This window comes from Bicyclus anynana, chromosome 22 (assembly GCF_947172395.1).
Source record: "Bicyclus anynana chromosome 22, ilBicAnyn1.1, whole genome shotgun sequence".
NCBI lineage: Eukaryota > Metazoa > Arthropoda > Insecta > Lepidoptera > Nymphalidae > Bicyclus > Bicyclus anynana.
In genome coordinates, this window is record NC_069104.1 from 687,870 (window position 1) to 714,874 (window position 27,005).

Sequence of the window (27,005 nt, forward strand, 5' to 3'; positions counted from 1 at the left end):
CACCTGAATCACTGGGAATCAACGATCTATATCATAGATATGAGTAGGATACCTGTGAGAAAGTTTGGATGAAAGTGTGGATGCTTGTATTGTAACTCAATCACGAAATGAAATACACTCGATTAAATTGTCTGGACTATTACCTGGATTGGAACATTTTTTTAAAACATGACACCCTGGGAATCGAATACGCGACCCCTACTGTTTATCCAACAAGGTACCGCCGCGTTCAAAAGGTCAAACTGTCATACCATCTTAGATAACTCGATAAAGTTGTTCAGTAGGTACTTGAATACCCGCAAGTGCATAGTCGATTACTTTCACTACAGGCCACACTCAAACGTCCCCGGCATCCTTATTGTCACGTTCGTGCGTGGGCGGCGGGCTGAGTGAGCGAAATAAATTGCTTGGGTTGTCTTTTGCGGATGCTTAATATATAAGTATGACTTTCTAAATACAGTGAAAGCATGTGGAGGCTAAACTTTGGTGCTTACTTAGGTTAGCCAGGCTTGAGCTATCTTTTTATGAGGAATACCTTATTACCCGACTGCAAGAAGGGTTATAATTTTCGCGCGTATCTTGTAATTATGTATGTATGTAATATTCTTCATAATTTGTCTTAATAACCCAAGCGTTCTTAGATAGGTGAAGTTATTTTTTTTTCAAATATTACGATATGGGTATCAAATTCAAGGGCTCATCTAGAAAATTTCAAAATGGTATATCATGGCCATAAAAGAAAAACCTACAATTAGAAAAACGTTATTTTGTTAATCGCTATACAAAATACGCCTTGCCAGATGGGGGGTCGACCAACACTGCGCTTACTACTGCGGGGTCGCCATTCCATAACCTTAGGACCCCAACGTCCATCGTCATAGTTCGAAGAGAACTATGACTTCGAACGTTGTGAGGATATTTACCAATTAAGTCAGCCATTGACGGTCAATTATTCTCACATGTCTGCAGCGCACACCGCAGCGAAGACGTTTCATAAGTCGAGCCGTCATGCACGCAGTGACCAATACACGATCAGTTATAGTCGTGGGTACCGCAGAAACGTGAGAATAATTGATCGTCAATGGCGTGCATTATAAAACTAATGACTAAATGAGAATCTCTGATGGCCAAAGTTAAGCTTGTTTTACTAGCGGACACTATAAGATACCTACTTTAAAGAGGTAAAGTGTGGTTGTAAAAGTAATTCGAGTAAATCAGGATCAGGATTACTAAACCGATTTATCCGTGCTAATTAATAATAAATAAATAAATAAATAAATAAATAAATAAATAAAATTCTTTTACCAACAGAAAGCAACGTTATTTGTGTGTGTCATAGGCTATGTTTTATTCCCGTATTCAAACGGAAACTATGCGGGTGAAACCGTGAAGCGTATGCTAGTTCTATAACAATTTCACGTCAATAAATCGAATGAGCAATCTAGTAAAGGGCAGAGCATTGAGGACCATAACCAATTAACTAACACCTACGAGTAGTTACGTCTTTTAATAGCCAATTAGAATTACGTTTTTGTTGCCATCAGACTATTAAAGCCTAGCAATACACATAACAATGAATCTTTATTAATTAAGTTAGCCCCTTGTTATTTAGTAACGGTTACTGCAAATCCATCATTGTACCTATCTTTACTAATATTATAAAGAGGAAAACTTTGTTTGTATGTTTGTTTGTTTGTAATGAATAGGCTCAAAAACTACTGGACCGATTTTAAAAATTCTATTACCACACGAAAGCTACATTATCCACAAGTAACATAGGCTAAATTTTATTTAAGAAAAAAATAGGGTTCCGTAGGATATTTGGGGTGAAACCGCGCGGCGTTAGCTAGTTGCTTAATAAATTAGCAGAACGACGCAGTTTCACCCGTGTAGATCCCGTTCCCGAAGAAATACGTGAATAAATATATGCCTATGTTACTCCCTGATAATGTAGCTTTCCATTGGAGAAAGAATTTTTCAAATCAATTCAATAGTTTCAAAGAATATTCAATGCAAACAAACAATCAAACCTGTCATGTTTATAATAATATCTATTATTAAAGAAGTATAGATTATGGCGTAGTTAAAATGTTCACTTAATCGAATTTAGGTAACAACGGTCAATCTCATCTCAACTCATGGTATTAATTAACATTTAACACAATTATATTATAAAGTTTTAATATACTCGGATGCAATCTTTATGATGCCTCCGAAATAAGGTGCGTGTGACCCTGCATGTCAAATCATAGCGCGGTGATGCCGCCCCGCCGTAGCCCTGTGTAACCGGTGATACCTAAAATCTTGTATTGCGGAACTTAACGCACGATATTCGGAAAAGTCAAAAAGATTACATCCGACTATTTCCAAATACAGATGCACTCTCTATCTCATAAACTTAATGTCTTTGGTTCTGGGTTCAGTCCTCAACAACAAGTTCTGAAATACAGACAAGTTCTGAAATACGTGTCTTCCGATGTATTGGTTTGTTAGGCGATAATTTTACTCTAAGCATCAACTGGACATTTGTTTATTTTACTGCATCAACTATTACTACAAAAAACTAAGCCGGTTTTTTATTGTTATCACCATTTAAGGATCCCTCTTACGTACAATCGTAGCTGTAAACGACAAAACATGATGTAATCGGACCATCAATAAGACAATGCGGTTGCAAAGTCTTTTGCGTTTGCGTTTATTGAGGATGTGACATTTTGCGTTTTATGTCACTGCGAAATTACTTAAACATCAAAGCCGATTTGTAACTCGTAAAATACAAAGTTTATACAATTAGGTATACGTAGGTACACTGTCTTCGTGTACTTCGGGACAATCTCAATATGAATAAATTCGAACAACAAATTATTACAAACAATTTTAAATAGGTTCCGCCGCTAATAGCTAAATCGGCCGCTTTTCCAATATGATCCTAAAGTCCATCGCTCGATTGTGTTGTGTTTTTAACCGACTTTAAAATGGAGGATACAGTTCAGCAGGTAGAATATAATAGGTAATGTCTCTCATTTATTTATTACTTCTTTTTTTTTAATTTTTAACAATATAAGTATAAAATACAAAACATTATTAAAAATTTATAAAAACAAAATTCACTCTCCCGCTGCGGGACATTTGAGTGTCCAAGCAACCGGTGGTCAGGGCTCCAGAGTGAGGAACCTCCTCACAATACGCGCCGTCTCAAGAATCACTGCCTTTTGTATCCGACTCTTGATCCAACAGATAGGTAATTATTATTAATATTACTTATTCTCAAGAAAATAATCTCTTAATCTAATCGCTTAGATTTTGTGACAATTTCTGTAAATAAAAATTGCTTTTAAAGTAAAAAAAGGTAGATAATATTATTATTTTTCGCTTTTTAGTTTAGAAAAAAAAAATAGGTACCTACTTATTCAGACTTCAAAATCTAAAACACAACCATTTAGGTTATGAACTCAGTTAAATATATTTTTTTAAAGCTACATTACGTCTGACGTTTGTAACATTTCTGTGGCGTTAGTAGAATAATCTCTTGGTGATAAATAGACATAACTCGACCAATGGCGGTGCATATCTCTTACATTGCCTTTGGACGAAAGAGATGGGACTGAGACAACTCCTACTACATTTGGATGTAGTATTGGATACAACTATTGGATGATATTTTGTCTACTATTTCTCTTTACAAAGTCGTATGTTAACGCCATCCGAGTGTGCAGTTGTATAAAACGAAGTGTATGCCCCAAATTATAGGTCCATAGTTTTTTTTTATTCTTCACAAGTTAGCCCTTGACTGCGATCTCACCTAATGGTAACTGATGTTGAAGTTGTAATCAAAGATAAGAAAGATAAAAGCGGGCTAACAAATAAATGTTAGGTACGGAGGATGAAAATCCACACCCAATTACGGTTTCTACACGACATTATACCAGAACGCTAAATCGCTCGTTCTTTGTCGGTAAGGTAACTAGCCACGGCCGAAGCCTTCCCAGCTAGACCTGGACCAATTAAGAAAACTTCAATTTGCAATTGATATTATAGATTGAGGCAACGAACACTAGTCTATATATTTTTTTATTGAATTAGATCACGCCATTTCTATTGCCTTAACCAACATAACAATGTTCGTGTAATGATCTGATGAAACTCGTCTAATTTTCCAAATGACACGGCGCTGACATTTCCGCGTCTGAGCCATCCGTCGGCCATTACACCGATATTGTGCACTTCACAAGCACTAATTGCGGGCTGTTCCGACCAAAAATTACGGGTATCGAAGTTACGGCATCGCAGACAAACCTACTTCGGTGATATCGTGATATCGGATGATACATCTCAGCAGGCACGAAGTTGAGATTCAATGTAACAAATGTCATCCGGTGCCAAATAGTGGATATCATACAATACGTAGATCATTATCAACTCCATATTTGGCTCACTGCTGAGCTCGAATCTCCTCTCGGAATGAGAGGGATTAGGCCAATAGTCCACCACGCTGGCCCTATACGGATTGGCAGACTTCACAGACGCAGAGAATTAAGAAAATCCTCTGGTATGCAGGTTTCCTGACGATGTTTTCCTTCATCGTTTGAGACACGTGATATTTAATTTCTTAAAATGCACACAACTGAAAAGTTGGAGGTACATGCCCCGGACCGGATTCAGACCCACACTCTCCGGAATCGGAGGCAGAGGTCATATCCACTGGGCTATCACGGCTCATAATACTCAATATATCAATCAATACGTAAATGCCATTTCTTAATTGATTTTATGATTATTTGAATAAAGAGCAAAATAGTGAATAGACCAGCTGGTCTGAAATGCGTTTATCAACCTTTTACTTACAGAAACACGTACCTACAAACATATGCGTGATAATCTATTCGTCAATGATGTTATTAAGTGTGGAAAATGGGAAATGGGCTTTTCTCAGCTGAATCTGAACCTTGCTAACTATACCTAACTTGACATGAACGAATTTTTGATCATTTTACTTTTTTTTAACCCCCCACGCAAAAAGAGGAGTTTAAACTAACTTTGACGTGTCTGTCTGTTAGGCTGTGTATGGCACCATAACTCCCTAATGGATGAAGTGATTTCAAATTAGTTTTTGTTGTATTAAAGGTGACTTATGCGCGCGTGAGATATGTTTGATGAAAATCGGTTGAGCCGTTTAAATTTTGTGGGGGGTGAAAGTGGGGAAGAGTAGCCGAAAGAGGGTCTCAAATGAAAGCGCACTGAAAGAGACTTGATCGTGAACTTGATGCATTTTAATCTGTAAAGCAGCTTCAGCAAGCATAAGCTTGCTGCTTTATCAGCAACCATAATTGTATTTCTCAAATTAGAATTCAGCAATGTTGTTTGGTAGTAATCTACTTTCTGTTTGATAGCCTGGTTTCAGCAACCAAGGCAATAATTCAGCATTTAACTTTGTATATACAAGACTAATTGCTGTTCCCACGAAGTATCAAAACTGTTTTGAAAACTTGGTAATTTTCATACTTGCCAAAGAACTTTATAAATTAATATCTAAAAGATTTGTTACTGTAATCTATTTTGTTTTCGTTAATACATAAAGAACTACTTCTCGTAACAGTGTAATAACTAAATTACAAAACATGATTATTATTTATCATCGCTTTTAAATCCCAACCGACAGAACTAATTCGTCCAAATAAGCTCAACCAATAAATAATTCCGAAAGCTTACAAAATAAGTAATCATGTCAACCTTTGAATATTCCCAATCTCGTCATAATTACGGTTGTCAATAAATCTACTGGTCACTTGGCATTTTGACGGATCATTTTCTTTATAATACCGGAGCGCCATTTTCTGCCATCAATGGGAAATGTGCAGCATTATAAGGACGGATTAAGGACGGATACAACTGTAAGACAATCGCTTTGTGATGAAGTGAATTATTAATATTTAATTATTCGTAGGTACAAGATATTTATGACTGGTAATGGGAAGTTTTGGATATGTTAATTATAAATAATTAAAGACTAACCCAGATGGTTACATTAAGGTTTTAGTAAAACTTAGAGTAACTGATACCTAGCTTTATTAGTAGGTAAATCGTACTTGTTAAATAAAATGTGAAAGTATATTCTGTACATCGTCTGGTTGGTAAATTAGGTACAACCCTGCCGGCAATGACGTCAAGTAAAAGTTTATTTTAGTACAATTTCGCGGAAAAAAGTGATATAATATGACGTACGGTACGGTATCCTGGTCTACTGGATGTTCGGTGTTAGGTAGGTAAAATTAATTTCAATAAATAAAATATTGACTTTTGTAAGTATTTCAGTTGAGAAAATTTTGTATTTATTAATAATTAATATTTAACTATCAATAAAACGGCTAAAATTCATGGAACACAAAGTATTGCGCGACTAGTTTCGAACCCATACTACGTTGTGAGTTTTGGCCGTGTTTTATAACAGATAATAATATGAGTAACACTCACGATAGTTAAAATTCTAAAATAAATATCACGTTTGTCTTTTAAAAATGTCTTTCGATAGTAAGCAGCCTTAACATAACAACAATCTGTTGCAAGCCGCTTTTGTCTGAGTGTGGCGCATAAATAAGACGTTACTTAACGCTGTTTCATCTTCATCCTTGTCGTCGAAGGATGTACGCTCCGAGTATTTACGCGATTTATTGCTTTTCTCGTAACTAATGTGTTTATAATAATGATGAGGACATTCCTCACGAACGAAGTACACGGTGGCTAATATTAAGGGCTAAGATCAACTAAGAAGAATTTGTTGACGCGAAAGGAATGTTTCTAATTATAATAATCTATACTTATAATAAATCTGTAGAGAGGTCAATCCATTCTTTACATGCAATATACATCCAAAATAACTATTATAATCAGTAAAATTTTTGTCTGTCTGTCTTTTTGTATGTTCGTCATAGAAATAAGTTTTTATTTCGATCCTCGACGGATTTTAACGAAACTTGGTACAATAATTATTTTTCATACTCCTGGGCAGGTTTTAGTATCCTTTTCATCACGCTACGATCAATAGGAGCAGAGCAGTGAAGGGAAATGTTGGGAAAACCGGAGAAGTTACTCCATTTTTACAGCGATACTTCTGTAAGGGCTGGATTAAAGAAGTCCAGGCCAATACTGAAAAGATTTTGATGACTTTTGGTAGATGTACCTTGGTAAACATAAATATGATCTTGGACAACAAACATTTACGGTAACATTTGCTGTACACGAAAAAGTACTTTACACTTGAAAGAGTGCGTGCAGCCTCGAAAAAAAACTCTATAGTTGCCTTATCTGAGGTGGCACGGGATTTTTATTACTTACTTATATACTTGAGAAAAATAATAAAAATGAAGCCTATTATATTATGTATAAGTGGTAATTACTCACTTAAACTCAGTATCGTGAGCAGTATCAGCGTTTTGGAAGGCATCCTTATTGTTAAGTCTCCCCACCGCCACCGCATTTTAATCTGAAAAGAAAAAGAAAAGTTCAATCTGATTTATTATCATCTACATATACTATTATTAGTATCGTAAAGCTAAATAATTTGTTTGTTTGTTGATCTTAGGAACTATTGGTTCGAGTTAATATAATCGTATTGGTTAGTCTATTTATCAAGGAAACTATATACTATTTATAACATCACTATTATGAGATTAATATGAACGGAAATATGACAAAAGTAGAAAGAAATTATTTGTTTTGAACAAGAGTTCCCGTTGCTTGCACTGCGTACAAAATAAATGTCCCCTTGAAAGAGAGAGAGAGGGAGCTATGATTTTGTACTCATCCAGCTCAACCCAGGACTCGAATTCAGAACCTCGTGATGCGAAGCCACACTACTAACCACTAGACCAACGGGGTAGTTTACCTAGTTACAAGAGTACAAACTTATTTCTTCGCTTTTTAATTTCAATATCTACCTATTAAGCAATGCTGGATTCACAATAAGCGTTACCAAGTAATAAGGTGCTAACTTAATTAATAAAAAACATTGTCATGTTTATTGCTGGGCTTTAATAGCCTGGTCTCAGCAAGAACGTAATTCGAATAGACCTTTGAAATTAATTGGCTATGGAATTCGATGTGCGGCCCTTTACTAGACAGCTTTTAGTAGCGTAGGTAGAGCCTTTTTATGTCATTCCTCATATTACTAACGCCTTGCTAGTTTCTGCCGCTAAGCCCTTTACTACTCGTAAATAGCTTTTAGTAGTAGTAATGTAGGTAGAGCCTTTATAAGACATTCCTCATATTACTAATGCCTTTTTTATTCTTTACAAGTTAGCCCTGGACTACAATCTCACCTGGTATGTGATGATGCAATCTAAGATGGTATCGGGCTAATTTGTTAGGAGGAGGATGAAATCCACACCCATTTCGGTTTCTACACAACGCTAAATCGCTTGGCGGTACGTCTTTGTCGGTGGGCTGGTAACTAGCCACGGCCAAAGCACCCACCAGCCAGACCGGAACCAATTAAGAAAACCTCAATCGGTCCAGCCAGGGATCGAACCCAGGACCTCCGTCCAAGTCCACGCTTTGCTAGTTTCTGCCGCTAAGTAGTACTTATTGCTTATTCCAGTCAGAAGGGCATTTACAGTCACATGAGGCTGAACCTATAACTAGTTCCTCCGTCCCTTATATATGAAAAATGGCATCCCTTTGATGTCGACGTCCTGTCAACCCGCACGAAACGTTTTGCGTCAACGTTCCTAATAAGAACTGCAAAGATATGGAATGCCCTTCTATGTTTCCTGACACGTACAATTTGACCTTCAGGGCAACAATGAACAGTCATCAATGGTCAATTCTGTAAATGAAATATAATTCCAAAATAACTATCAGGGGGTGATTAGTGATCGATACTGATGCCAAAAATGCAATCAATACATTTTTGTCTGTCTGTCTATAATCTGTATGTTCGTTATAGAAACAAAAACTACTCGACGAATTTTAACGAAACTTGGTTCAATTATTCTTTATACTCCTGGGCAGGTTATAGTAAACTTTTCATCACGCTAAGATCAATAGGAGCAGAGTAGTGAAGGGAAATGTTGGGAAAATGGGAGAAGTTACTCCATTTTTACAGAGATACTACTGTAAGAGCTGGATTAAAGAGGTCTAAGGGCGGACGAAGTCGCGGGCGTCCGCTAGTTAGTAGAATAATATAGCTTGACTGAGTAATGATTGATAACGATGAACTGAAATATTAGAAAAATAAAAAAGTATCATACGAACATTTGAAATTAAAACCCAACTTCCTTTTTATGATGAACAAAAGTGATATAGAAAGATAAGACAATATAGAAAGTTAGAGGGCACAGTCATCTAAAAACTCAACGTTTAGATAAATCTCATGATCTCACGTCGTCGCTCGCTGTCGTGAGCTCACTCACGAGGTACGCCGTGTGAATTGGTTTTTATCTCAACTGATCGTCATACCCTGGTTAAATACGACGCCCGTCTTAACTTTTTAACAGTAGGTAGCTACTATATATTTTTAAAGAAATATTTGCTATATGTTTTAAATATGACCAACATTCCTGTCCCCATTCATGTAGTCGGAAAATACTGTATTAGGAGTAGGTATGACAATAGTCCTGCGGCAGGGATGGAACCACCACCTCTCGGTGATAAGTCCGATCCCTTTACACTTGAGCTTTAGATGCTTATGAAACCAGAATCAACGATTCATTGTCACGGGACCCATTCCCGTCCGCAGAAGGAATTGTAGAGGATCAGGAATATTTGAAAAACACAACTTTACAAAAAAGTCAGTCCATAGACACTCAGCATCGTTTATTTTATTTCATGTATCGAAGGACCAATGTACAATTCAAGGCAAAGTTAAATAATTATAGCTTAATAGGACAAGGCGCCGTGATAGCCCAGTGGATATGACCTCCGATGCCGGAGATTGGGGGTTGTAATCCGCCCCGGGGCATGAACCTCCAATTTTTCAGTTGTGTGCATTTTAAGCAATTAAATATAACGTGTCTCAAACGGTGAAGGAAAAACATCGTGAGGAAACCTGCATACCAGATAATTTTCTTAATTATTGGCCTAACCCCTCTCATTGTGAGAGGAGGCTCGAGCTCAGCAGTGAGCCGAATATGGGTTGATAATGATGATGATATAATATATAGGAGTAAATGACTAGACGATGAATTATGTCAGTGCCGATATTACTTAGCATAGAATTAGGTCGAAACGATGAGATTCGAATAGGTCGAGAGCACAAATCACCTACCTCTACAATCTCCTAGCGCATAAACTTATAAATTATGCAAACAACTAGATCGTAGACTGGATTTAATTAAAAAAAGTTACAGCGAACCGATTACTGGTAGCACGAGGCGAAAGTTACACGATAGACGATCTGAGGGTAAAGATCAAGAGTTGAAAGTACGGTAAGTAACGAGTTTGTACAGTAACAGGTAACCGGTAACAGGTTCGTAACAGATGGTTACGAAGCTACCGGATGATTACAGAGTAACTTACTGTTTGCACGAGCAACGTGTAAAGTGGATCTATCAATTTTTATTGGATTATTAGTTTACTACTTCCCTTTGCCTGTGTAAATAGATTAAATTGTACAGTAGCAAGATGTAGTAAGATGTAGATTGGGGTGTGATTCCGCTATTTTCCAAAAAAAGGAGGAGGCGCTCAATTTGACGCGTTGTTTTTTTTTGTGTTTGTTATCTCATAACTTCGTCATTTATAAACTAATTTTGAACATTCTTTTTTTGTTTGAAAGAGTATACTTCCAGATTGGTCCCATTTCATTTTCATAGAAATCGGTTTAGTAATTTTGTGTTAAAATCAAAATAACTGAAATACGTCTCTGAAGTCGGTTCAATTGTTATGTTAAAAAGATTATATAGGTACCTACTCGTCGATGTAATATTCGCCTTTAACAAATTTGACTAGGATTTGAACTTTAGTTCTATGGGATGCCTAAAATAAAACGTTGCTAACAACGTAGTTGCCATGGAAATGAGCAATGCCACATCGCTATAACTTTACAGAATGCAGGGGCAGATATATATTTAATGTATTTTGAGTGTTTATGTATTTACAATGTTTAACTACCGGATGTCCGCGATTCCGGTCGTGTGGTATTCTGTTTTTTACAAATCCCTTGAGAACAATGGATTTTCTAAGATAAAAGGTAGCGTGTTACTTAAAAATCCTATTTATCATCCAAATTGGTTTAGTAAACCAATTTGGTTATATAGTATAGTTATGTGACTGTAAGTAGGGAAAACTTGCTCGTAGTTATTACATGTTGCTAAAAAATCTTCTTTGTACTCAAGCAGTTTAGATATTTCGTGATGAGTGACCTTTCGCTTTTATATATCTACTAGAGGACGGCCGCGACTTCGTCGGCCCTTAGATCTCTTTAATCCGGCCCTATCGCAAAACTCGTTCTTAGTGGATACCTACTGACTATAAACTACCTCTGTGCCAAATTTCAGCTTTTTAGATATTTCGCGATGAGTGACCTTTCGCTTTTATATATCTATGTATTTACAATTCATAGACGAAAGCTTAGCAAGAATAGTTGTTCTATTGAACAGCGTTGACCATAAAGCCTTGTATGGCCTAACACAGGCTGTAGCCGGAGGGAAAGTGGTAAGTTTTCACGTGACCCGAGCTTTCGTCTCCGCGGCGATTTCTGTTCACATTTGCCGAGACCTGCCCACGAGCCTTCAATTCACATTGCGTTTGTATTCTAATGTGGTTGAATTCAATTTTATGTATTCTGTCTATATATAGATGAATTGCTTTGTAGTACCTATACCTATAGCATTCGACCCAAAAGCAGGGTTCAATATCAGTTTGTAAGCAAAGAAAAAAAAACATTTTTTAAGTTTCCGTATACAAATTAAAACGGATCAAGGAAAATAAAAAGATACCTTAAAGCCTATGTGGGCAACGTAGGTTCAGCCCGCGAGACTTTGGTTTGGATTTTGGTGCATTTATTAAACTTTTGTGGTTTGTAACAATTCCAAACGATTCAATTATAATGTTGAACTATTCATTTATTTCATTTTGTTATTTTCAATCATGTGGACTTACATAACATTTGTTATCGCCGCGTTGCACCGACTTGCGGTACGGTAGGCTTCAGTGTGTCGTGGCGTTCGAGCCGTCCACATCTATTGTTGTGTAATTCTTTATGGGTTACTTAGGATAGGCGGGGAGAGTGACTTGAGTGGAAAAGGGGAGTGTTTGTTAACAATCAAAGGCGCCTTTAACCTTACACACAACGTTCACAACGTTCACAAGTGCGTGACTTCACTCAAGGTGCCATTTGATTTTCTGCCATTCTAGGGTTGGGTAGGGTAGGGTGTATTTTGGTTACAGTTTGATTTGTTAATTATTTTTGTAATAACTTCTGATTCTACTAAAACATTGACGTATTATTTCATGTCTGATATCTATCTATCGTAAAAAAATATTAATACTACTTTAAAATGCACTACTTTGGACGCATCCCGCGAATGTATTTGCATGCTATAGTTTGGCCCACAACATGTCAAACATGCCCATACCTGTCAGGATCACTCTGTTGTCAGTCTGTTATGTCAAGAGCTCGTAGGGTTAACAGAACAAGACGAGTGACAAGAATATTTCAAGATAAATTCACACTTGCAGAGTTAACAAAACAGACGCGTCGATGTCCCAACAGAACTGCCTTTTAACCTTTAACAAGAAGTGATACAATTACAGATCGCATCGCGTCACGTCGCTGATACTGATAGCATCCGAGGAAATCAGCGCTGACTGCGGAGTGATAGCTTGACAGACAAACACACAGATTGCTGCATTGTTCACTGATGCTCCGGTAAAAAAACTAGTGCCTCTAAGCTAACAGTTGTAAAAGGTTTTACTAAAGAACTATCCAATTGCCTCGTTGGTCCAGAGGTCATGGGTTCGAATCCTAGGTCGGGCTATGAGAGACTGAGCTGTGATTTTTTTTTTATAGGTTAGGTATATGTACAATATTATTTCTGTTTTATTATAATTGAATATTACATATTTAAAATGTACACACTAACTAAGTATTTTTAGTAATGTAATTATAAAATGTTAATTATAAAATTATTGTAAACATGTAAATTTAAAATGGTGAAATTATCATTTGAATCATAAAATACTTAATAAATAATTTGTATGCCTAATTGACAAGATACATTTACCATCTACATCTACCGACCACCTGTATAAATAATGCATGTATCTGCAAATAAATAAATTGATTGATTGATTGATTGATTTTTAAGTGAATTTTTTATAAGAAAGGAATCCTTATTAATTGATTATGAAACACGGCTAAAACTCACATGATATTGAAGATGCAACAACCAGCTCATGACTAAGGGCCCCGTATGGGTTCGAAACTAGTCGGGCATACTCCGACCTAATATAACGTGAGTTTTAGCCGTGTTTCATAATCAATTAATATGACTAACACTCACGATAGTTTAAATTCTAAAAAAGAAATCCTTGTAAGAAATTTCAGTTAAAAATTCACAGCCCGGAGTTGGGAAGTTTTTGAAGAAAAGCTTCAAATTGGATAATTAGATCTTTATTGCTACAACCTCGATAAAGTTAGCTTTCACACTTGTTCAAATCCAACGATATTTTATACTAAGAGTACAAATAATGGGAATGAAATTTCCTATTGACAGGTCACGTGATCAAGATTTGTCATTGCCATACATTTGTCTAGTTTTCGAAGCGTTTGCGATCGTAGAAATCGACATGCCACTTGGCTAGACGGGCTGGTTTTTTTAACCGCGATGTAATCTCCCACAGTTTAGCGAACAGCGCGGCGGTGTAATCAAATAGCGGATAATGGGTATTTTTCGAACGCTGCATTATTCTGGTTTGCGCAATACAGATTATGGGCAACAATGGACGAGAGCTCTTGTCGAGTCTGAAGCTGAGGTCGTGATGTTCAAGGGCGGATATTAACGGACTATATGTTATTTTTTTTTATTATTCATTACGAGTTAGCTCTTGACTACAATCTCACCTGATGGTAAGTGATGATGCAATTTTTTTTTGAAAGAGTACCTATATTTTTACACATTATCGAGGAAGGCTGTAGGCTATATAATATTATCCCCGTATTCTTACGGGAACGGGAACCACGCGGTGAAACCGCGCAGCGTCAGTGACTGTAAGTAGGGATAACTTACTCGTAGTTATATATGGTGCTAAAAATCATCTTTAGGGCCCTACTCACACATCTGCCGCAGGGGCAATCTAGGGTGCACGGCGGTTGTGTATACGTCAAGCGGTTTAGATATTTCGCGATGAGTGACCTCTCTACAGATGAAAGCGGACTAACCTGTTTGGAGGATGAAAATCCACACCCCGGCGGTACGTCTTTGTCGGTAGGGTGGTAACTAGCCACGGCTGAATCCTCCCACCAGCCAGACCTGGACCTATTAAGAAAACCTCAATCGGTCCAGCCGGGCATCGAACCCAGGATCTTCGTCTTGGAAATACACTTGGCACGCCACTGCGCCACGAAAGTCGTCAAAATTGTATCACATCGAGTATCCTCTCAGAATGAGAGGGTTCATGCCTTAGTCCACCACAATGTCCAAATGCGGATTGGCAGACTTCACACACGCAGAGAATTAAGAGGATTCTCATGTATGCAGATTTCCTCACGATGTTTTCCTTCACCATTTGAAACAGGGGATATTTAATTTCTTAAAATGCACACAACTGAAAAGTTGAAGGTGCATGCCCCGGACCGGATTCGAACCTGCACCTGAAGGCAGAGGTCATATCCACTGGGGTATCACGTATCTAACGGTGATTTAATGATGCAATACAAATTGGGCAATTAATTGTAATCTAGGAACTGATAATTCAAATCGACTGCATATTGCTCCAATTAACCGATCTGCAACACTAGACGCTAAGTGATCGCTAATGACTGCATGCGCGTGCCAGTTGCCACTCACATGCCAGTGACGTGAGTTTGCGCATTGCGCTGTTTATTAAATGACAAACGTAATATATAGCTCGTTAAGCACTTACGAGTACATATTTGTTTTTGTTGGCGTATTAATATGCAATATATAATCTATACTAATATTATAAAGCTGAAGAGTTTGTTTGTTTGGTTGAACGCGCTAATCTCAGGAACCGATTTGAAAATTTCTTTCTGTGTTAGATAACCCATTTATGGAGGAAGGCTATAAATTATCTACGTACTCCTACGGGAACGGGACCCACGTGGGTGAAGCCACGCGGCGTCAGCTAGTAAAACTGTTTTTTATCATTCACTGCTAAGTAGGTATGAAAAAAAAATATTTTTTCTTTTTTATAATTATAGTTTCATTTATGAAAAATGATTTATAAACAGACAGAGAGTCAGTAACAGTTGTAAAATATTATCGAGAATTTCAGAAAAAAATATTATAAAGTTTTCAAGTAAAGAAGTAAAGGAAGTCGGGATTAAGAGACCCACCACGATGCTTCCGTGCTGGTTACTGGTGCCGGGTTTTAAGGGTCATGTTTGATTTTGTAATATCTACCGTCATACGGTATAATTATAATGGTACCCGGAACCGACCGCTTAAAGTGACATAAAGGTACAGGACGTAAAACCACCAACTTCCCAAATTTCAGGGCTGCGAATTTATCTTTTCTTTCCTTCAAGGAGCGTGAAAGAAAAGCTATTTTGTTTTGAGAATCGTCATCACTGCACTAATGGTCAACCCCCTGTAGCCAAGTGGCACGTCGATTCTCTTTCTACGATCGCAAACGCTTCGAAAACTAGAAAAATGTATGGGAATGACAGATCTTGATCACGTGACCATGTCGATAACAAACGTCATTCCTTGTGTGTCACTTAGTTACTCAGGGAAAGGTCAGGGCAGCATTTTTAAGAAAAGCAAAAGAGGATCTTTTTTTAAAAGACTTGAAAAGAGGGAAAGGATTTCAATTTCAAGGCATTTTCTTATTTATTTGTGTGAATTATATCTTTACAGCTTAAATCAGCTATTTGTACTTTTCATTTTGCATGCACCTAATCGGTTTTCTGTGCATTATAGCATTCTTATCTCATTCCAAAGATCATTATCTCATCAGTTATTAGCTGTGAATGGTTTGCTCGACGTTTTTATTGTATATCATTACCGGAGCCGTGATATTAGTGTAATAAACTTTTATTTTAAGTGCCCAGTACCAATAATTGATTGAAACTTTTGCAACCACCGATTACTAAGTGATGAAACTTTTTGTTTTTCTGAATGTTGGTCATTATACTAGATTAGCGTACCCAACAGATTTCGGTAGTCCTATCGATAATGTTGATTTGATGGTACACAATAAAAGTTTATGATTTTTTTTTAATTTTCCTCAATTAAAAAGAAAATCGTTCTTTTTGAACCACTGTTCTATATGTAGTCTATAAGTAATTTCTTTATGCTAGTACGTCTTTCCTTTCAGGCTTACTTTATAATGATAATTAATGTTTTAAGTAATTTTTGAGTAAGTAGCCCCCTTGGCCGCATTGCGGGTTTCAGCTCAAGATCTTTCTCGGATAAGGAGAGAGACCTGCTTCATGTATTGAACTATTAAAAATAAGTTTATTTAGAAAAAAGTACATATACATTATACGTTAAATAAATCTCATGGCTATGCGCCTCGCTTGCTTCATCGCGTGTCTTTTGTTGAGTGTGGTACAAGCATTACACTACAGCGGGATTACGATAAATCATTTTGATTTGAATTGGATTTAATTTTTGTGTTAAATCGTAACAAATAAAACGAAATCAACCTTTTTATTATATTAGTTTAGATATAAAATTAGAAAACATCTATTAATAGATCAAAAATGAATCAAGAATGGCAAGGTCAAAAAAGCGCTGCACTAAAAAAATCAAATTCGATGTGGAATTTATATGGATGTCATTTCACACTTAATTTATTTAAAAATCGGTATTGAATTTTTATATAATATTATACAAAATAACTATATCTTACTGTTCTAAGCTTATTAATCATATTTATTGACAATTAATATGTTTAAAATTACTAGCAATTTATACCCTCGTTTTTAATTTATTTGTTTGACATTCCACACCGTGTTTGGCTTTAGTGTTAGCTCTTGTGTCAACTAACGCATGTATCAATTGAAGTGAAGAGATAAACTCCGCGCCACGAAACAAGTCCCGTAGACGCGGCGCTAATGTCTTAATGTCGCTCATTGTCATTTGGTAATGGCGGTCTTATTGTCGTTTGTGTAAAGACGGAAATATATTTGACTAGCTATCACGTCATGATATGACACGTGGCGTCATGCCAGCCAAATCTAAGATATACTTCACGCCACGAAACAAGTCCCGTAGACGCGGCAGTAATGCCTTAATGACGCTTATTGTCATTTGGTAATGGTGGTCTTATTGTCACTGTCATATGTATAAAAGCGGAATTATATTTGACTTGTCATCACATCATGACACGACATGTGGCGTCATGTCAGCCAAATATAAATCCTAAGGCGGAATGAATGATGATGGCGCTGTATACTAATACACTATAATAATACACTCACGATTGAGTGTTATTCATATTAATATTAATTTATTATAAAATGTTTGGATCATGCCGCGTTGCAAGCACCAGCTTATGATTAAGGGCCCCGTGTGGGTTATAAATTAGCCGGGCATATATATATCATGTAAGTTATATCAGTGTTTTGTAACAAATTAATATGAGTCTAGTCCGCTACCGCTTGTGCCTGCACCACGCGTCACTTTCACCGCGGGATGCGCGAGACATCGATCACGGGCGCAATCGGTCACGTACGTAATCTGATATAACGTCCAGCCGATCACTGACTTAGATAATGATGTGCTCATTTTTTTCGCAAATGCGTAATGATATCTAATAATGATAATCATCATTATAATGTTGAGCCAACTGTTATTGTTCTGATCGTTTCAGTCAATGTCTTATACCAATAAGCTTCGATTTTGAGATTCTTTCGCTTGACCACGGGTCCGTTACAGAAGGAAAAGACGAGAAACTGCCGGAAACATATTATGCAAGACAGCACTTTAGACAAACATAATCAAGTAGCCAGGGTAATCGACCAACAGCTAGCTCTTTAATATTTTCTTATCGATTTTGAGATGCCTTACTATATTGGTACACGACCCGGCGTTCGTTCAATCTAATATTTTTGTCAAACGCTCCGTTTGTAAGAGATTTGTTATAGTGACTTTCTGAAACAGTTGAAACATGTCAAAAACTAAATTTTCACGTCCAAAAAAGTATGTTTTTTTTTCAATCTCGTAGAACGATAATGAACAATTTAAGACCCTTTAAAAAAAAGTGTCAACTAGCATATCGCTGATAGCATTGTTCCACATGACGGTTAAAGCTGAAAATGAAAAAGTATCAAAAACTTGGACCTTGCTCACGACATTACCGCCATATAGAATATTGAGTCAACTGTTCTAGTTTCGGTGGCAGTTCCAGTCCAGGTGGTGTTATAGTGAAAAGCTTCGACCTTAAGAAGCTTTCGCTCGTTGGTTCAAGCATTGGATTCAGAAGGCAGTAAGTAAATCCTTGAGATAGCGGAGCCCTGGCTAGCAGGAGCACTGAAAATCTTCGCAGTGCCCCCGGAAGAGCGCCCATTTTTTCTATAATTATTTTTCAATGCTTTTATATAAACTTTGATCAAAATTAAAACTTATTTTTTAGGACTCGCTCCAGGATTCTTTTCTTATAGGATAGGGTCCACTACAAGCTTCTTTCCTTATAGGTTTTTCCTATTAATCTCCTTTAAAGAGTATGGCTAGTATCCAACATGGTGCTCTAATGAGGGTTGGCGGTTTATCAGTCAAATAACACGCAGTGATTCTGTAATCTGTTATCAGATCACTGGCTCAGATAATAATAACTTTTATTTTAACCTAGAATTTATTGTATTTCTCAAGATATAATTAAACAAAACCACCAGTCGTTCTCCCATAAGTAAAAGGGCTTATGTACAAACGATATATTTCTTAACATTGAATTACTTGTACACAGTTTCAACACTTGGAATTGTAATCGAAATCAGATGGAGATAGCACTACCAGGAAGACGTGGCGTGCCGTGGCGTGCTTAATAAAAAACGTGCGAACTTTGCTTTTTACTTGTGATCTTGTTGTGTGCCCCGAGAGACACGACACGAGCGGGCTAGCGATGTTATCTGCTTAATGTGAGCCCTTTTAATGTATGTTTCGTGACCAGTATTGATATATATATAGTACTACTAACTACTGGTCCGATTTAAAAAATTCTTTCAGTATTAGATAGCCCATTTATCGAGGAAGGCTATAGGCTATATATTATCCCCGTATCCCACGCGGGTGCAACCGCGCGGTGTCAGCTAGTATTTCATGAAATCTGTGTTCTGATTTTAGATTTGGTCACTTCATGATATATGCGAATATTTCACAAAATTCTTAGTTAGATCTTAAATTGGTCACTTTATGATATGACCGAATATTTCATAGAATCCGCGGCTAGATCTTGAAATTGGTCACTTCATGATGTGCCTGAATATTTATTGAAATGGGATATGAATGGATATGGACACACAGTGAAGAAACTGAAAATGGCAATTAATCTCAAGTTTCTCTTTTCGCGTAAATGTTCTGTTATAATCCTGGGCCCTATAATCTGGCGCTCTTATGAAAAATAAGGAACTCGGTTTCTTCATGATACAGTTGATCATTTCATGGAATCCCTACTTGGTCAAATCTTGAAAGTTATCCCTAGAAGATGTAGCCGAATATATCATGAAAAAGTTGCATCGGTATGTTTTTGATACAGATTTGTTATGTTTTATTAATATTGGCCGTACTAAATTTAAATCTGTTGCTTTATTTACCCCATACATCAGGCAAGTCTAACAATAACAAATTGGTTAAAAAGTTTAACTTATACAGACACTGAAGAATTACTCAATGCAAATATGAAATAAACTAAAATAATTGTGTACACCTATCTAACGTTTCTGCTTACTGTTTTACTTTACTTTTCTTTTTTGTAATGTATTTCTTTTTGTAATGTAGTCCTATTTATTGTAATTTTTGTAATTAGTCCTAGTCCAACGGAAAGCATTAAAAAATCCTACCTGGTCTCCACGATACAGATCAATCTAGTGTGGAGACCACAGGCAATGTTATGGTTTTTTGTATCTATTTTTGGTCAATAAAGATTTTATTTATTATTTATTTATTTTATTATACTGAGTACAGTAGCAACAACATAAACGCTTCAGCTATTCAATTAAAAACTGAAGTAACATTTAGGCTTCCCACTCTGTGATTAACTTTTACGTAACGTGATGGCTATGACTATTGATTTTAATTATTTGATTAATCCACTCAACGCAATATTAATATAAAACACGAAATAGAGTGTTTTTGAATGATTTTCGCCATAGCTCGCGCTGGTTGATTGGCACTTACTAGTTACTAGACATAGCGTGTCAGTGTGAAAAAAACTAAATATTTTATAGCCCGGCCTAGGACACAGAATACATTATGTATAATCCTAGGACAAAAACTATTCACTAAATTCGATCTATTAGCCACTTGATATATTTAACATCAAATCAATAATAACCGCAATTTTCGTCATCCATAAAGCTCATTGTTAACCAAAATCACAGTGTTAAACGAACAGGTTAGTAATTTTGATCAGTGACCAATTTGGTATTTACCTATTAAAATAAACATCAAATCAACTGAGAAATGTCATCTACCTACTGTACTGTACGAAGATTTGGGTGGATATATATATATTTTTATTCTTTAGAACTTAGCCCTTGACTACAATCTCACCTAATGGTAAGTGATGATGCAATCTAAGATGGAAGTGGGCTAACTTGTTCGAGGATGAAAATCCACACCCCTTTTGGTTTCTACGCGACATCGTACCGGTATCGTCGCTAAATCGCATGGCGGTACGTATTTGTCAGTAGGGTGGTAACTAGCCACGGCCGAAGCCTCCCACCAGCCAGACCTGGACCAATTAAGAAAACCCCAATCGGTCCAGCCGAGGATCGAACTCAGGACCTCCGTCTTCTAAATCCACCGCGCACACTCGCATATAGAATCTCAGTTTTCGTATGTCTACTAACATACGTCAAAGTTTGTGAATTAGCCTGCATGACATTCTAAAACACAGAAAATGCATAGTTACTAGATCAACACAAAAGGATATTTTTTTAAAATAAATCTAACATTTATTTACTTCATGAAATTAATATATTTATCGTTATGCCGTGTAAGTATTTACTCAAGTTTTACTGGCCATAAATTACTTAGGTCATTAACCTTGCATTGTGTGCAGTATGTTTTACGCTCAATAAAACAATCCTATGAAGAACTTGGGGTAAGTGAATTATAATAACTGGTCTATTAGCAAAATTACCCTATTTACTATAATAACTACAATTGTATTAGTAGATCAGTTTGGAAGTTTAGAAATTCCCATTTTGTGTTTATCTCAAATGTGTGATGGTTACTTTTAAGGTCAACGGTAGTTTATAAGACCTACTAGTACTAGGGTTATTAGCTGATTTGGTGCCGTTTAACCATTAACTGCAAAACCGTTTTTCATTCAAGTTCGGGGGCACTATCTGAAAGCGACTGAATTAGTGAATAAGTCAATTGAGCTAACTTCATCATCATCATCATTAACTCTCACTGTTGAGCACAAGTCTCCTCTCAGGATGAGAGGGGTTAACACCTAGAGAATTAAAAAAAATCTCTGGTATGGAGATTGGAGGTTTCCTCACGATGTTTTCCGTCACCATCTGAGACACGTGATATTTAATTTCTTAAAATGCACACAACTAAAAGCTGGAGGTGCATGCCCCGGACCGGATTCGGACCTACGTCCTCCAAATCGACGGCAGAGGTCATTTCCACTGCGCTATAACGGCTCTATTTTTTTTTCTTTAATTTACTCAATTCATACCACTTACTGAGGTAATGTTATTTACGTCCTTAAATAAGATGGGCAGATATCACGATGGTTGTGGTAAGCCCTGTGAACTTATTTTTTGGCTGTTTTTTTATAAAACGGTTGTAAATCCTGACCTTCGTAGCCAGAGTCAGGTGGAGCAGCCAACAATGAAAGGCCGCTCATCTCAGCTCCACCTCAGCCGCCGATAGCATCGCCGTTGTGCGCCAGAAATAGTGCGTGACCGTAATTAAGTTGTCGGCTAGGTTTATTGGCGCACAGCGATGGATTTATAGACTTTTCGTTACCCAACAATCCTGCTTATTATTATAGGTGTGTTTTTTTATATTTAGATGTATAAAACTACTAGCGGACGCCCGCGACTTCCTCCGCGTGAAACTCGATGTAAACTTTCAACTACCTCTACCCTACCCCTACCCTACGATGAAATTTTTCCTAAATTTCCTTTGCTATAAACCTCATGGAGCCCGAGACCTTTCCAACGGTGGAAATCGGTTCATGCGTTCTGGAGTTATAGTGTCAGGAAGGAAAACCCGACTTTATATATATATATATATATATATATATATATATATATATATAAAGTATGCTACGTCCTTCTTCTGGCTCTAAACTACCTCCCTGCCAATTTTCAGCTAAATCGGTTCAGCCGTTCTTGAGTTATAAGTGGAGTAACTAACACGACTTTCTTTTATATATTTAGATATGATAGATAAGCCCCGCGGTTTTTCTCGCGTAGTTCCCGTCCCCGTAGCAATATAGGGATAAGATATACAGTATATTAAACTCTATATCATACAACAAACAAACATATATTTCCTCTATATAATATTAGTATAGACTTGCAAATCCGTGGTTTCACCCGCGTAGGTCCCCTTTTAGGACAAAATATTGCTTATATGCTACTCGCTAATAATAATAATAATAATATTTAGGAACTTTTAAAATTACTTTGGTCGTTTAGACATGAGCGATTTCACCTGCTTAGCTCCCGTTAACGTGGACATACGGAGATAAAATATAGCCTATGTTATTCCCTGATAATGTAGCTTTCCATTGTTAAAGAATTTTTATAATCAGTTAAGTGGCTTTGGCTTGAAAGAGTAAAAACGAAACTCACATTCGCATTTATAATATCACCAGTATTCAATACTTTTTCACTTCTCTGTGAAAACCCTATCTAATTTTCATCTAACCACAGATTTTATACTATTAGATACGTTAGAATATCGTTGATAATAACCTGATTAAGTCAGTGTTTGTTACATCTCTAAAGACGATTCATCGCATCATACATCGGGTGATAGAAAAGTAAAAAAAATACTAAAATTGCAGGAGGAAAAATAATTAAACTAGAAACGACCAGTTAATTGATAATTGCAATTAATTAAATTAAGTATTCGTTCCAATTGGTTTGTATCATGCAACAGTGCTTGTCAAAGTTTCAATTACAATTCGAGACGATATTTTAATTAGGATATGTTACATTGTATATTAATTAGGCCACATTTTCACCTGTTGTTAAGTGAATATGTGGTCTAAGATGACACGAGCTTGTCTAGAAGATATACTCTTTAGCCCTCGACTATTGTCTCACATAATGGTAAGTGATGATGCCATCTATGATGGAAGCGGGCGAACCTGATAGGAGTTGGATGAAAATCCACACCCCTTTCGGTTTCTACACGACTTCGTACTGGAACGCTAATTCGCTTGGCGGTACGTCTTTGCCGGTAACCAGCCAGACCTGGGCCTATTATGAAAACCTCAATCGGCCCAGCCGGAGATCGAACCCAGGACCTCTTGTAAAACTTCTGCGCCACGGAGGCCGTCAAAAAAAGATGCCTTTTCACTCTTATTCTGTAGATTAAATTTGATTCGAGTTATTAATTAAAGATGCAAGAACCAGAAAACACAGAATTTGAAAAGATCCTTCATGCTTAATAACAAATTTGAAGTACATTTATGATATCTTTGTGGGTAAAAACTTATTTTTTGTTTAGAGATACTATTTGTATGGATATTATTGTAACTTGTACGGGATTATTATAGAACTCCAGTTTTTTACAAACCCCGCGGGAATCATAAAAAAATATGTTGCTCTACCTCTTGTATCTTCCATTAAAATCGGTTTAGCCATTCCAAAGATTAGCAGTCTCAAACAGATAGACAGACAAAAATTAAAAAAAACAAGTGCGATTGTGTTTTAGTATCACGTATCTATAAACAGTGGGAGTTAAAACAATATTTTCATACTGTTACTATCGCGTTGACGTAAACGCAAACTTATATGGAATTGAGACAGTTGTGCAGTAGTGCCACTAGATGGCGCTGTTTCAACTCCTTAGAAATCCGCGTTTACGTTAACGCGATAGTAACAGTATCAAACTACCACTAGGCCCTCTGTTGTTTTGAAATCACAGACAGATACTTCAAGTTAGTTTATATGTATTGATTGATATGATGATGATGATGATGATGGTGATGATGATGATGATGGGTACCCATAGAACTCACGTACAAAGTACACTGCCCAACACAAACTACATCATAATTGTGCGATGTGGCGTCAGATTTGACAACGTACATTGCTGCTTTTTAATTTCATATTATTCAGTAAATAATAGCCGATTGCTTCTATGAACCATTAACCGTACATAGCTATCATCTATGTGGCCTGAAGGCCTGAAATAAATAGTAATCTAGAAAACGTAGAAGCCACGCAATAAGTTAGTAGAGCGAAGTAATAGGAACATAACACAACTAATAAAAAGGAAATTACTAAATTATTACCTGAACCAACGACCTTTTATTTTAACTGAACTATAGTTATGTAAAATGTTCTATAAAGGAAATTCGACGATTTTAAAAATAAAAATCTGCCTACTGGTAGAGCAGTCCATGATGCTACAAAGGACCTTGAATAAGCTCTCGCAGTTCTGTAATAAAATGACATTACAGGACTAGCTGCATGGTATTCCGGACCATAATGTCTCTGCCAGACCTACTGTATGTAACTTTGAACTACAGGGTATTTTAGTTTGTTTGTATTACACTCCCGTGCCTCGGAGAGAACGTTAAGCCGATCCCAGTTGTTAACATCTGACAGTGACGAGGATCTTTAAAGAAACATAACCATTCTGAGGCCGCTAACCGGGGTGTTTGGGTGGGCGCAGAAGCATCGCCTGATGGGGCCCGAAGGAAGAAGCAGAGTAGATGGGCGGAACGACTCTCTAAGGGCGTCTCCTCTGAGACTCGGACCTCGGCTTAGAGGGCCGTTCGGGAAGGGTGTTTTGGCCTGAGTGTATCAGTCCGGGCGCCCCTGAGATCGTGAGTTAAAAAGCCCACGTCTGGGTGACGTCAGATATCGGGGACCTCGTCTTCGCCGGCGAAGACGCTGTGTAGCTTGTGTTTGTGTCCGCTAACCTACAGCGTTGGGTCTACGCTCCATAACTGCACGGCTATTCTCTGCCTAGCCGGAGGTGAATTTGAAACTCGCACTTGCGAGTTATAAAAATATAGTTACAGAATAGCTGCTCCTGCTCCTGCTCACTTATTAGGCTTTATGATGATGAATCTAGCTTTAATTTTTATATTCTATTCTTAATAACCTAATTTCAATAATAAAAGATAATACGACACCGAGAATTGGCGGATTGCATGAATGAGCCTCATTCCGTTATAGTCCGAGTTATCTAACATTGATTAGTGGGTTATCGTAGCATGTGGTTAGTGAGATACAGATCGAGTCTGAATGTAAAAATAGCTTCGTCTCATGCCCATTACAATTGATGAGCCTGGGTTGTACCCTTTCTATTTGAAAGTAAACTTCGTTATGTAACTAGCGTCAAACTCAGAGCTTTAGCATTCCTAGACCGCACTAGCGACATGTCGTTCGACGGTAAGCCCACATTCGCATGAGAGTTTTTTCAACAGTAGCTCAAAAACCGTTCTAATACAACAAACGCAAGTAGATATATTTTCATACGACAGCGTTTTTAAAACACGATGCTTTATTTCGAGCAATGTTGCATTTTCAATTTTAGAAATAGACCTTCATTTAACATTTCGCGTCGTGCGAATGAGGGCTTAATTACGTTTGATTTAAATATCATAATATTGTCTGAGTGCTTTTTTTATATTTTTCTGATTTTAATACTGTAAAACGTCAATAGTAGAACCTAATATTAAACTTAAGCTCTCAAGAAATATTTAAAACCAATGTCAAAACTAATTAACTTCATTCTAATCAATAAATTAAAAACCTCTCTAAACTCTCTCTCTCTCTATCTTCAAATCCTTAATACTTAAATAATATATAAAGCTGAAGAGTTTGTTTGTTTGTTTGTTTGATTGATTGAACGCGTTAAGGAACGCTTAGGAACTACTGGTCTGATTTGAAAAATTCTTTCAGTGTTAGATAGTCTACTTATCGAGGAAGGCTATAGGCAATATATTATATGAACTATGCGAGTAAAACCGCAAGGCGTCAGGTAGTCTTTAAATAATAAAAAGTATGACGTGTTACTCTGTTATAGGCGATTGTTTTCTTATTTATATCAACACTAACATGGGTTATAAGTTATTTTGTTTCTCTTTACTATGACTAACTAGGGTTATTATCTGAAATAAATAGATTCCTTACTTTCCACGTTTAGGGGTAATACTTGAACGATTACAATTTAAAGTTTTATAATTTTATGTAGGTATTCAAGTTGTTTGAATTTGTTATAAATACTCGTACAATTAATAAAAATAAAAAATGGCGACTTACTTTTGACGGACGACTGTCGCTAGTGCGCATACAGCTGAGTGTTATAATTTTATAACACGGACAAATGGTCGTGATACTAACCTATTGGCCATTAGCTATTGTTGTCGCGCGGTTTTGTTTCAACATGACTGATTCGCCCATCAATAGCTGTTGTCTTGCGGTTGCGTTTTGATGGGCGATCATTTTTTATACT

At 36.8% G+C, this 27,005-nt stretch overlaps 1 protein-coding gene across 3 annotated transcripts in view; it reads right to left on the minus strand.

Annotated features, from left to right (window-relative positions):
- LOC112043827 (serine-rich adhesin for platelets) overlaps positions 1 to 27,005 on the minus strand; it is a 60,634-nt gene that overhangs the window by 7,573 nt on the left and 26,056 nt on the right. For all 3 annotated transcript variants that reach the window (XM_024079438.2, XM_024079439.2, XM_024079435.2), the window contains exon 3: positions 7,399 to 7,480. In XM_024079438.2, coding sequence (XP_023935206.2) covers positions 7,399 to 7,474 — 76 coding nt within the window. In that variant the 5' untranslated portion in view covers positions 7,475 to 7,480. The remainder of the gene's footprint in view (positions 1 to 7,398; positions 7,481 to 27,005) is intronic.